The 13,787-nt window shown below is 37.4% G+C and overlaps 1 protein-coding gene across 1 annotated transcript in view; it reads left to right on the top strand.

Moving 5' to 3' along the window:
* Window positions 1-13,787, top strand: part of FAM208B (family with sequence similarity 208 member B) — a 98,119-nt gene that overhangs the window by 62,346 nt on the left and 21,986 nt on the right. Inside the window, 4 exon segments of the mRNA XM_006772625.2 lie at window positions 2,881-3,597; window positions 7,141-7,383; window positions 10,577-11,453; window positions 13,029-13,455. Of these exon segments, the coding sequence (XP_006772688.2) occupies window positions 2,881-3,597; window positions 7,141-7,383; window positions 10,577-11,453; window positions 13,029-13,455 (2,264 nt within the window).

Genomic DNA, 13,787 nt, shown 5'->3' with positions numbered 1-13,787 from the left:
TGTTGGAACTCTGTATGATATTCTTTATGTCAGTCAATATATGCTTAATTTCTAGTTGTTCCTCTTTCATAACCTCGAGGGTCTCACTAGATTTCTTGAAGGTCTCATTTAATTTATCGGCGATTTCTAGAAAATTCTTAAAAAACCTTATAAGGCTGGTTTTGAACTCTATATCCAGTAGTTTGCTTTCCTCAATTTCTGTCATTTGTGACCTGTTTCTTTGTCTCCACATTTTTTATGCTTGCCTGTGTTGATAGAGTGGCTTTGTATGCTAGGTGTCCTATATGGCCCAGTGGCTCAGCCTCTGTAATTACCTGAGGTGGACACTCTTGGTGCACCCCTTTGTGAGCTGTGTGCACAGTATTGGTGTAGTTAAGCCTTGATTGCTGTTGGTATTACTGGGAGGAATTGACCTCCAGACCAATTAGCTGTGAGGACCAGTTGTGTCTACAATGGGAGAACTTCTGTGCTGGAAACACCCTTATGGGGCAGGACTTGCTTCAGTGGGACTTTGGCGCTCACTGAGTCTGCCCCCTGAGTGTGTCTCTTATGGATATGAAGAGTTGTAATCTGGTGTGGTCTAGCACTGACCACTGGGTACACTGACTCTTGGAGATGCAAAGTCAGCCACTGCCTGGGGCCACCCAGCAGGAGCTACAGAGAGATCTGCAGATTCCTCCTCTTTGTATTGTTAAACCCAATACAAAGAGGGCCCAGGTGAGGCCCAGCTATGAAGTAAGGCAGGGTGGTGCTGGTGCCGGGCTTTCGGCCTTTTTTTGATAGCTTTGGGGCTCCCTGATCCGGCTGTAGGTTGTTTGACAGGTCTTAGACTGAGAAAGGACAGGCCATTCATATGCAAAAGCCACTGCACACAGCTTGGTTGAGGTTGTAAATTGGGTGGGGCAGGGTCTCAGGGAATCACCAGGGCAGAGCAAACAGCAATGGCTGCCAGTCAGCCCTGCACTGGGGAACAGTGACCGTTGCGAGCACCTCTGTCTGGATGAAGGCTGCCCCCGTATTCTTGCCCCGATGCCAGACAGTCTAGTTTCTCCCCGTATGTGTCTGGGTCCCCCCAGAACAAGTAGGAGCTTATATGTCCCTCCCAATTAAAAAAGCGGCACACCCAGGTGCCAGCCTGTTCTTTGCCTCTGCACCTTCTACCAGTCTCAATACATTTTCTTCTTTATTTCTCTAGTTGTAGTACTTCCACTCAGCCAGCTTTCCTGTGGTTCTGGATGATAGTTGTTTTATATTTTAGTTGTAATTTTGATATTGTTGTGGGAGGCAGAAGTACAGGTGTTTACCTATGTCGCCATCTTGATTCTCTCCTAAAGTTGATTTAACATTTTACGTATTCAGTTACCCAAAGCAGAGAAATGCACTGTCTTGGGCATCACTTCTTTGTACTAAAGCAAAACATTACCTGTTATAATAACATAATGCTGTTTGCATTTTTTAAGCATCTACTTTGTCAGGTATTATGCTAAGTATACAGTTACTAACTTAGCAGCCCTTAAAATAGATATTATTATTTCAAAGATGAGCAAACTGAGACTTAAGCTTGCCCACGGTCACACAACTAACTCTCTACCTGGCTTCCAACTCTTATCCCATACTGCCTCCTCCTTCTCTCGGAGCTCTGACTTCATTTTATTATGAAATGAATAGGAAACATTAGTGCCTATACCATTCAGTGTTGAACAGCACAGGATTTGTTTAAATAAATTTTGCAGTGTTGCGTTAGAGTGTATACCTCCTCCTCTAGTTCATTAAGACATTTTCTATGAATGGTCATTTTCTATCAGGGACCTAGCTAAGGTTATCTGTTTTAAATGATAGATACTTTGCTTAGCAGATTTAAAATGTTCTTTTTCATAGATTTTATAATAGTCTATTACAGATCATTCTGGGTTCTGTCTTTCTAAATTCTTGAAATAATGAAATTTTCTGGAAGAATACTACTTTAGTGTGAACTGTTAGCAGTACATAAAAACCTTTTCTTCACTTGTTACTTTTTAGGTAATAAACTGTAAAGAAAGAAATTTTTAATTTCTACCCACATTTTTTGTTTATTTTCATTTATCTTTCTATTCTTTTTTCTAATATCTCCTTTAGCTAAGGAGAGAAAGTGAAACACAGACTACTTGGTTTAATTACTTAATTTTTTAAAAAATTTTACTTGATAGAGTGATGGAATTTGGGGTTTACTTAAGGGTTTTACTTTTTTCAGTTCACTTGGTTAGCATTGTAACTTAAATGAATTTAAACAGCCTAGGCTGGGTAGCTCAGTTGGTTGGAACGTCATCCCAATATACCAAGGTTTTGAGTTCGATCCCCACTCAGGACACATAAAGAATTAACCAATGAATGCATAAATAAGTGAAACAACAACTCAGTGTTTCTCTCTTTCTCCCTAAAAATCAATACATTTAAAAATTTTTGAAGTGAATTATATAAGGTAGAGATAAAATAAGACACTTAAAAGCAGAAAATGTTCATTGAAAAATAGAAGAGCAAACCTGCCAACTCTAATATCACTGCTGTTGCTTTGCTGGTACATTGAGCTCATGCTGAGCTCCTCATCGGATAAGATGGAGCTAGAGGCAGGTCAGCCTTCCTCATTCTGACCTGGTGACTGCATTTGAGTGATTCTTTCCCAGTTCTTATTCCCACTCTTCTCTCTCATGGGATTTACATATACATAGAGATAAATGTATTCATTAAGTGCACCCATAGTCTTTTAATTTCCGTTTAGATTTCTGCTGGGAGCACTGTGTTATATTTAACCATCCCATAATTTTGTAAGCATTTTTTTCTGCATGTTTTTGTAAAATAATGACTAATAATTTTAGGTTTTTAATGTATATACATATATTTTAGGGCTGAAAGACTTGAAAGTTGAAGATGACATCTCATTGAAGGTGATACCTATTTTACCTGCCCTTAATTGTGCACTGCTAGAAGCAAGGAACTCATTTACTGAAGAAGGAATCTGTCTAAATACATTAGTAAAACGTAATTTTCAAGAACTGTACAAGATGGAGAGAAATCCATTGACAACTTCTTCTCAGGATGGAGTAAAAGAGACTTTATTCTTTGGCAAAATGTCCAATGGTTTTGACTTGGTTCCTCCAGCTGAAAAGTGCCCTGTACAGTCTTTAACTCAGTTGAAGACTTATTTTTCAGATCCTAGTGGGTACATTTTGGAAGTATCTACAGCATTAGATTTATTGGCAGAGCATTCACAGTCTCCTTGTATTTCAGATGGAATTTGTGATGCTGGATTTTCTTTAGTTATGACTCCAGATCCTGAATTTCTTGACTCAGAAGCAGAAGTAAGAAGAGAAACTGAAACAAAAAAGAATTCTGAAGAAATGTTTAAAGCTAGGAAGAGAAATATAGTTCCATTAAATTCAGCATCAAATCTGAGAGTTCAGCCAAAGAGGAAGGCCAGCATGCCACCTATGGGGCAGAGTAAAAGAGTGAACGTGTGCTGTCCTTTCCCCAAAAGAACTCCTGCGAGAGCAAATAGGGCTTCAACCCCTCCAGCAACTCTCAAATTAGTTAAAGGACAGTTTCCTCAGAAAAGAAAAAGAGGTAAGCACAATTTATGGAGATTGAGTTAGTAATAACTGTTGTATTCTAACACTGTTCCTGTCAGATCACTGGACTGCAGCTGTGCAGTATCAGAAGTTTGTTAGAAATGATATTTCTCTCCAGGTGATTTGTCTGCATGCTTAAGTTTAAGGTAGAGATTAAAAACAAGAAATAGGAAAAACTGTCAGATATCTCCTCAAAAGCCCACCCACCAAAAGCCGTATTTCACTCTAAAACTGCTCGAGCTGTCAGTTATTTATGTACCATTCTAGAAAGATCATTATCCAGTGTCTTATCTACCCTCAGACAAATAAAAGTAGATGAAGAGGATCTTCTAAAATCATACCCTCACCCTGTGAGTAGCTCAATTGTTAGAGTGTCATCAATAGGTCAAGATTTGGGGTCCAGTTCTCGGTCAGGGCACATATAAGGATCAACCAATGAATGTATCAGTAAGTGGAACCCTAAATCGATGCTATCTCTCTCTCTCTCTCTCTCGCTCGCTCTCTCTCTCTCTCTCTCACCAATAAATTTTAAAAATATAAATCAGGCATACCAAAACCAGCAAAAAGTAATAACGAGTAGCTTAAACATGTATAAAGAGGTGGGGGAAATACCTAGAACCTTCAAAACTAAAACAGTCTGGGGTAGGATTTCTAATCCTTTGGGTGTGTCAGAGTTTAAAAACAGTCACCTGGATCCTGCCATAGATCTGTTGAGTCAGAATGTCCAGTGGCCTGTATTGAGACAATTCCACAAGTGGCTTTGTTGCCCCCCGCTGAAAATTGAGTAATAATCAGAGTCTAGAGCTATTTAGTCTCTAGTTAAATGCACTTTAGTGAACATAGCACAACAAACAACACAATTTTGCCTTAGAGCCATCTCAGATTATAGGTACTGTATTTTGTTGAAAAGTAGGGAACTATATGCTGTATGACCCCTTAGAGAAGTAGTCAGCAAAGTGTAATCAACGGACTCCTCAAGCTGTTGTCTCTGGCTACATCACAGCTTTATACATCACAGCTTTATACCGTTGGCAGAGATGTGTGGTTGTGAATAAGAACAGTGACCTTCAAAGCGGAAAATACATACTATCTGCCCTTCACACACAAAAGGTGTGCCACCCTATCGATAGTATTTCGATTCTAGAAATTTTGGTGCTTAGAGAAGAAACATCAGGGATATGCAGAGCCCCAGGATTCTAGATGGTTAAGATTTTACGCTGTAGTTCAACAAATAGTTATTTTTGGCCTGTTACAGTTGGAGAAAATGGTGTATATGTGTGTATTTAGGAGAATGTTGGATATTATGACAATAGAAAGCAGTGAATCAGACTAAACAACTACTTACAAATAAATTCCAGGCCAACCGTATTGTTTCTGCTCTGTATGAACCAGTTTACTTTAAGATATTAAATAAATTATCCATAATTCAACATACATGTTTTCTGTTTCTCAGATGTCTTAAATTTCATCCACTATAAGAAATATGTTTTATTTTGTAGTCACTACACACAAATGCACACATGACTGAAACAAAAATTTCAAAAGACATTTACCCTATGTGTAATACAATCTGGTATTTTCTCTTCCACTTTGTTTCATTTAAGAAAGAATTCTGGTTGCAACCCATTAACTTTATTTTATAATCCATCGATGGATTATTGTATGCAATTTGAGAAACATGGCATTGAGTGACACTAATAAACAGAAAAGTCCCTGCAGGACACCTTGTTCATGTTTCAGTTTTTCCTCTCAGGATTGTGAGAGATCTTCCCTTTCTGTTTGTGCAATTGTTTAAAACTTTCCCCTATGTCTTGGTCATCTCACCTTATTTTCTTTCTCTTCTTGATTTAGACTTAACTGTTTTCCTACTTGATTTATATTCTTAATGTATTTATTTTCCTTTATACTAAAAATGTATAACAGAATGCTAGGCCTTATTCCTTAAAATATATATATATACTGCTTTATTATGTGTAATAGTTTACTAGGGAGGGAAATAATTGGACCCAAAGACATGTACAATATTAAGAGATTCTAAAGCTTTCCCAAAACCCCCAAGAAATAAATTGGTATCTTCTCTACATTTCATCAGCAGTCATCCCAATATCTTAAACTGTTTAGTATTATGTTTTCTGTTCTCAATTAGAAATATTGTTTTCTGTATAATGTAATTTTAAATTTTTGCCAATATTTATGTGTGATTATTTTATACTAGAGGCCTGGTGCATGAAATTCGTGCACTGGGGGGGGGGGTCCCTCACCCCAGCCTGCATCCTCCAATCTGAGACCCCTTGCCTCCCTGTCTCCCTGATTGCCTCTAACCACTTCTGCCTGCCTGATTGACGCCTAACTGTTCCCCTGCCAGTCCGATCACCCCCAACTGACCTCTCCTGCAGGCCTGGTCACCCCCAACTGACCTCCCCTGCCAGCCTGGTTGTGCCTAACTGTCCACAGGCCTGGTACTCCCCCTCCCCCAACTGCCCTCCCCTGCCAACCTGGTCGCCCCCAACTGCCCTCCCCTGCAGGCCTGGTCCCCGCCCCCACCACCTGCCCTCCCCTGCCGACCATCTTGTGACCACATGGGGGCAGCCATCTTATGGCCATGTGGGGGTGGCCATTTGTGCTAGGGTTTGGTGGTCAATTTGCATATTACCTATTATATAGGATGATGCCTTTGGGGCCAAATTTTTTTTTTGCTGCGAAACAACTGAAATTATATAAAGCAAATGGATAAAACATACTAATAAGTGCTCAAAGGGAGCACTTATATTTTTTTAACTTAAAAAATTGAAACACTATTTTTGTGTTATATAAGCAGATAGTCGCTAGTTTTGTTTTCCTCTTGTGCCCCTATCTTTAGCTATTTCCTTCCTTCCATGTGAGAAGCAAAGCTGAGCATTTTATAAAAGAGATGAGCAGTTAAAATAGATTTGTAGGAAATTAAATCAGGTGAACACTTTGTCCAGTGTGCTTTTTTCTGTCTTGTCTTTAAAAAATGATTTTTAGAGGTAGTATTAAGACTTAGATATTTACGAGTAGTAAAGTAAAATATGTAAGATGGCACTTTATGAATATAGAATCTCTTTTATGTGGTGTGGTTATAGTTTTAACCATATCACCACTTAGGGGCTGTGTTGCTTTTGTATACAATGAATTATGTATCTCCCAGTGCTATGAACTAGTATATCCAGGCTTACTTTACGAAAGATCATGGAGATTTTTAGAAAAATTGAACAACAGGGGAGCAACAGGACTGGCGGGAGCATACCTTGTTTTTATAAAATTATTACCCTAATATTTTTCTTCCCCACCTAGTAGGGATATAGACCAACATTAGCAATTTCATATTTTTATATGTATATGAGAACTTTTAACTCTTGCTTTATTAAAATATGTATATTTTAATGAAATACCCAAAATTTTATTTCCTATTACTATAGTTATGCCCTAAAGTAAAAACACAAATAAAAGGAAAAGCTACACTGATAAATATTTGAGCCCCCTTACCCTTTAAAAAATGGTGTCTTTTTTATATAAGGTGCTGAGGTGCTGACTGCACAGTTTGTACAGACAACCAAATTGGATACGAAAAACCAAGAAGCTCTTATTTCTAAAGATGTTCCAGTTGCAACGACTCCTAAAAGGGCAAGGAAACAAGAGAAATCTCCAGTCAAAACTGTTCCGAGGGCTAAACCACCTGTGAAGAAATCTCCACAAAAACAGAGGGTAAATATAGTAAAAGGCAATCAGAATCCCAGAATCAGAAAGCAGCCACAACCTGGTAAGAAATACTCTTCCTGTAAATTTAACACCACATGCTGAATAATCAAGGTTGCAATATAGTGTGTGGAAATAATATAAGAACAGTTAAAAAAACCTATCAATAATTCTTCCTATATTCTTTAATTCAAACATTAATAGGACCAAGTAACTTGATTTCCCATTGTAAATTAGGAAATTACAAAAGATTCAAGTATCACAAAATAAACCTATTTACTAGTTTGCATAAATCCTTAACATAAACTATAATTTGCCTTTTTTTATGACTAAATGCACAAGCAAGTAGTATCTAGCACAGGGGTCCTCAAACTACGGCCCGCGGGCCACATGCAAATACAAGTATTGTATTTGTTCCCGTTTTGTTTTTTTACTTCAAAATAAGATATGTGCAGTGTGCATAGAAATTTGTTCATAGTTTTTTTTTAAACTATAGTCCGGCCGTCCACCGGTCTGAGGGACAGTGAACTGGTCCCCTGTTTAAAAAGTTTGAGGACCCCTGATCTAGCACTATTTTTCTGGACTATAATTGGTTATAAAAAGTAAATTGCAACTTTATTTGTCCCAGGGGAGTTGTAAAGAGAGTGTTCAAAATAGTAATCCAGAATCCTATATTTGGTTTTAAAAGGCATTAAATTTATTTTAAAGGAAGTTTTACTTTCCTAATTTTGCTAAGTGGATATTGAAGCTTATTTATATGTACAGTCAGCTGACTGCTATAGTTCTGTGATTTGAATGCTAGGCATACCCTCTTTACTTGAAAGTTCCATTTTCTCTGCAAACTTTATCTCTGAAACTGAACACATACCAGCTCTTCTCCCAGGTCCACGTCCCTTCTTAACTTTTCCTCTTTCTGTGTATAGTGCAGTTCTTCCAGTCTGCAAAATCTATAAATTTTACTTTATCTTCCAATATTGAGTCCTCTTGTTTCTTTTTAAATTTATTTTAACAAAGACTTTATTTTCCATACCTTTATATTTCTATCAATTTTCTGTCTAATTTTCCTGATCTCCTTTCTCTCTTAATGTTTTTTTAGCTTTTAAAAAAATCTAATTTGGTGAGATTTTAAAGAAAGAAACTATGGTTTTGTTGGGGTAATGGTATTATGGGTTGACTTTGTTTTTTCTTTTCTAAATTTTTTAAAAATATTGTTTGATGACTAAATATTTTTTTAAAGCTCACCATATTGTAAACCCCACTTTTTCTTTTTCTTTTTTAATTTCAGAGCAGGAGAAGGAGAGAGAGATAGAACATCAATAATGAGAATCATTGATCAGCTGCCTCCTGCATGCCCCCCTTCTAGGGATCAAGCCCACAACCAGGGCATGTGACCTTGATTAGAATGAAAACCAGGACCCTTCAGTCCACAAGCCAACTCTCTGTCCAATGAGCCAAACTGGTTAGGACCCTGCAGTATTTGTAATTTTGGCATCCATACAAAAAACTCTGCTTGTCTCTCAAGACAGTTAATGTGTTCTTTCTTACTCCTCAGGTCCATATTTATCTCCTGCTCTTTCCTAACTTGCCCCTTTCCTGCCAGTGCCTCCCGACAGACATCATACCTCTTCTCTTTTCACTCCTGTGCCCTTCCCCTCCACCAGTCCAGGTTTCCTCCTGCTCTGATCTTCTGATCTCTCACTTTTCTCTGATTTCCTTTTGGGTTTTTGAGAACATTATGGAATTTATCCTGCTTTTCAATCATTTGATGTGGTGTGGTCCTGTCTTTACAATTAGTTTATAAATGAGTATAGATACCTATATAATACCTATGTTCTTAGCCATGACATTTGAATTTTGGCTCTCAGGTAGTTATAGACTAATTGATTAATGGGAAGAAGGTATGCAATTGAGTATTGACAGAAAAGTGAGTCCAGAAAATGAAAAGTTTTGAAAATGTGTATTCAAAATAGGCTGATTTGTATTGCAAATGTCTGTATATATTGTGCAGCCACATTCCAAGTTAAAATTTTAAGATTACCACCTCTTAAATAATCTCTTGATTTTCTTTTATTTCTTAATTGTCTATACTAATCTGTTTCATTTTTTATACTTGAAATATGAGTTTAAGAAGGCTCAATCTTTTTGTTACTGAAACTAATGGTTTTCTGTTCTTTTTAAAGTTTTCAATATAGTCTTTGGTAACGGAACTCTGTTTTTTATGTAATTCCTTTGGCATTCTCTTACTTGTATTTCTTAAGATAGATTATTAGATCATATTTCCAATGATTGAGAACCTCTAGCAACTCAGTAATTAAATGCTTATGCTTATTTATTAACACAAACCCTTTTGAACTCAACACAATATACTTTGTGTTCACCTTATTCATAGGTGATAAGAGCCATACTCTTAACAAAGATAAAGTGAAATTAGTATCAATAAACACATTAGATCATAAAGTGAATTTCATGTTTCCAAAACACCTGTTATGAACTTTGTCCTTCATGATAACCGCATTTAAGAAAGCCAAATTTATGCCCTGACAATACAAGTAAACCACTTAAGGATGTCAGTTTTCTGATTAAAGACAAGTGAGTAAGTAGATTTGATTATCTGCAGAGAGAAGAATTATCAATAGATAAGGAGATTTGCTAATTTGCAGATAGAGTAGAGAGGAAATGTTTGTGTAGAAATTAAAGTTTTAAAAGGTAATGAAATCAATTAGCTATTCTGAATACTCATGACTTTAAACTTTTTTATTCATATCATTGCATATTATAGTTAAATATCAACATGGTTAAAATCATCTCTACTTTGAACTTAGGTGGTTTCTCTAATCACTTATTAAAGGAAATAATTTAAGGAAGTATGTTATCATACTATAATATACAATTCAAACGTTGAAGTTCTTATGTTTGCACTAGATTATAAGCTCTCTGAGGGCAAGACTCTTGTTTTCTGCTGTTCGTATATTCCTTTAGCTGAGCAGGGTACCTTGTGTGTGGTTCAGTACATGCATTTTTGAAGGGTGATTTCTTGTTAATATGCACATTCCTTAGGACTTCCTTCTTCCTCCGGTAATTACATTATAATAGATATGAGACTAGAAAGAGACCTCAGTCTGATGGTAAGATTTTAATATAAAGTTTATGCAACATATCAATGTTTTTCTTGAATATATTGACTTAACCAATAATATGGCAAGGAATTAATTTTATGAAATCAAATGCTATGGTTTTTTTCTTCTTTTATATTGAAGCCAAAGGAGAAACTGCTTCTCAGCTTCAATCAAAAATTTCATTATGTGGGCAAGAAGATGTTATTGGCATAAATACAGCTCAACCAGAAAACATCACAGTGGCTCAGAAAGCTCCAGCTGAGAATTCCATTGTCAACTGTGACTCCCAGGCCCTAAACCTGTTAGCTGATCTCGCATTAAGCGCTGCTACCTCTACCACACCACCATCTGAGCCCAGAAACCTTCCTTGCTCTTCTGAATTGCCACAAAGCAATGTTTTGCTTTCTAAAGAACATTCTCTGAGCAATACATCTGACCATGAATATCATAGAGGAGTTAAAAGTAAAAAAAGGGGAGTGTTACCTAAGCCCTCCTCTGATAAGAAGAGTAATCTGACATCAGACTCCACTGTCAGCCAAGAGGAAGAGAGGTTGGTTCCTGACAGTCAGACCCCTATTGAAGCCCAGTCGGCACTTCCTGAGGAAACAATGGAAACTTCAGATGCAAGCCAAAGTTCTGTTGCTGTGGAACATTCCTATGCCCTGCTCCTTGCAGAACATTCAAAGAAGGCACTACAGCAGAGAGGGTTACCAGGCCCTGCCTTCACCAAGAATGGCACAAAAGGCCCTGAAGCAGGAACCCCAGTGGGAAAAGTAATGCCATTTCGGCATCAGCTGAGCACCTCCCCTATTCAAAAGCTTCCTGAGGACCCAGTACTCAAGCGCAGGAGCAGATTGCTGTCTTCCAGCCTGAGAGACTTTTACTGCTCTCGTACTGTGTTCAGCTGTGACGGCTCCTTCAAGGTCACTTTCAAATGTGAAACAAACTATGTATTCAGCTTAGACAGCAAATATACCAACAACCCACTGGAGAAAACTGTACTAAGAGCATTACATGGGTAAGTAGGAGTAACACTTGATGAAATGGAGGTAAATTTCCTATTGAAGTAAGTATAATGAGCAGAGATACTTGTGCCAAACCGTGGGAAAGGAGAAAGCAGTATTTTACGTAAATCCAGTGATTCAATAATAATATCAAGCAGTTGTGTTTATGACACCAAAGAATATGAGGCTGGTTTTGCCATCATCCGTGATCACATGGAGAACTTTTGCAAGGTAACTTTAGCCTCATGAATAGCTTGCCATTTTGAGGTGCTCCTTCATAAGCCTTTGCAGTCTTTGAATTATAATATTTAAATGAGGTCATAATGTAAAATAGTGAGATATAGAAGTAATGCTTTACAGAGTGAATTCTAGAAGAAACATTCAAAGAATTACTTCTAGCTTGTAAAGCTGATCAGATTGCTATGAGTAAGCAATTTTTCATGGGGTTGTTCTGTAATTTTCCTCAGAAAGTGGTCAAGGCAGTAATAGAGTGGCAGAAAGTGTGGGCTTTGGAGTGTGGACTAATGTGGTGTTTCATTTGGGCTCTCCCACTTACTAGCTTCTGTGACCCAGAAGTTCCTGTGCTTCAGGACAGTGCTTCTCAATTTTTATTGTGTACACAACTCCTATAGGGATCTCGCTGAACTACAGATTTTAACTCAGTCTATTTGGGCTGGGACCTGAGAATCTACAGGCCTAACAGATTTCCAGGCGATGCCAACAGTTGTTACATGCATTTGGGTTTTGCATGGTGACTGGCACATGCTAATGAATAGACTAAGAGCAGGAAGCATTTAGCTGTATGAAATGGTATTGAGCTACCTGTTAGTGGAATATTTCATATGTGAGTGACTAAATTGTGTCAGATTTGTTTCCTTGACTGGAGTTAGGAGCTCACACTCATAAGAGTATACATTTACTGGTATGTTCCCATGTATTTATGAGGTCGTTTTCTGAGCCTTAATCCTATTTAACTGAAGCCTAGCTTGGTAGACCCTCTGACTCATCCCAATCCAGCTCTTTGCTATCGTTTTGCCTGGCAGTGGCCAGAACTGTTTTGTGTCACCCCTTTTGGTTTCAGGAGGTTTTCCAGAACTATAATCTGAAAATAGTATAGTTCCACTGTATTGCCCACGGATACATTTTAATTTTTAGACTTTCCCAACTATTAGAAGAGAAATACAAAAGTAGAAATGAGTAAGCCAGACTTAGCAAAGTCAGTTGCTAAAACCATTATCTAGATAATAGGTATACTGTGTCCACGAAAGTTTGCATGTTATCAAAGAAAAATCTGTTGGGAGATCGGTTTTTATCATGTTTCTACCACTTACGGGTTTTGTGATTTGAAAGTCACTTAAAGCTTTGATTTTCAGTTTTCTTCTCTGTCTCAGTAAAACGAGTAGATTAGGTTCATTGCAAGTATTTGTTAAATCAACTTCATTTTTTAACGTATTTGTTGCATGTCTGTGTAATTTTTAAAATAAAAATAAACTCAAAAATTAAGGTTAACAATGAAGGCCACTTGCTTATGTTAATAATAAAGTAACCATTTTCAATGATTTTTGTATGTTCTTTCTTTAAAATCTCAGGCCCTGGAACACTGATTTACCTGATAATGTGGAAGAAGTGAAGCTTTTACTTCATATGTGGGTGGCTTTGTTTTACAGCAATCAGAACAGAGTCATACGATCATCCCGAAAAGTAGTAGAACACAGCAACCCTGCCAAATATGTGTCTATCAATACTACAATAGAATCTTTTCAATTCAGTGAAATTGAGGAGTCCCGCAGTGTGGAAAGGTGTTCTGTAGGCCCTTTGTTGGAGACAGAGGAAGCTCCCAGAGGTCATAGTGCTGAAGTGTCCTTCCCTGACACTAACTCCTTGCTTCCTTTCATTAAACCACCTGCAAGAGGCTTGGAACTCTGGGTACAGAATGAACAGAAAGAAGTTTTTGTAAGAGAGAATCATCCAGATACTCCAGAAAAGCAGAATTTCATCTATTCTTGTAATAATGAGGTAAGTAAAGCTGAATACTACAAATTCTGGCATTTTTTTAAGTTTTCTTCTTTATATATAAAATTACATTCAAAATAAATTCGTTTATTTTAGGGAAGTAGATTCTCTAGCTTTGTAAGTCATTATAATGCCCAGAACTTAGTCTTCATGAGTATTGCTCATAGTTTGCAGGTGGAGCCAATCTGTCATCCTGATTGAAGAAACAGAAGTAAAAAATAATGGGGTTCAGATGATCTGGGAACCAACCATAATTATGTCACTTGTTTGTTGTATAATTTGGGACAAATTACCTGCTCTCTGAGCTTATTTTTCTTATAAAAAGAGGCGAATAA

The sequence above is a fragment of the Myotis davidii genome, unplaced genomic scaffold, assembly GCF_000327345.1.
Source record: "Myotis davidii unplaced genomic scaffold, ASM32734v1 scaffold544, whole genome shotgun sequence".
In the NCBI taxonomy this organism is placed as follows: Eukaryota; Metazoa; Chordata; class Mammalia; order Chiroptera; family Vespertilionidae; genus Myotis; species Myotis davidii.
Note: the sequence above shows the minus strand (reverse complement) of the source record. Positions and strands in the feature narration are given on the sequence as shown.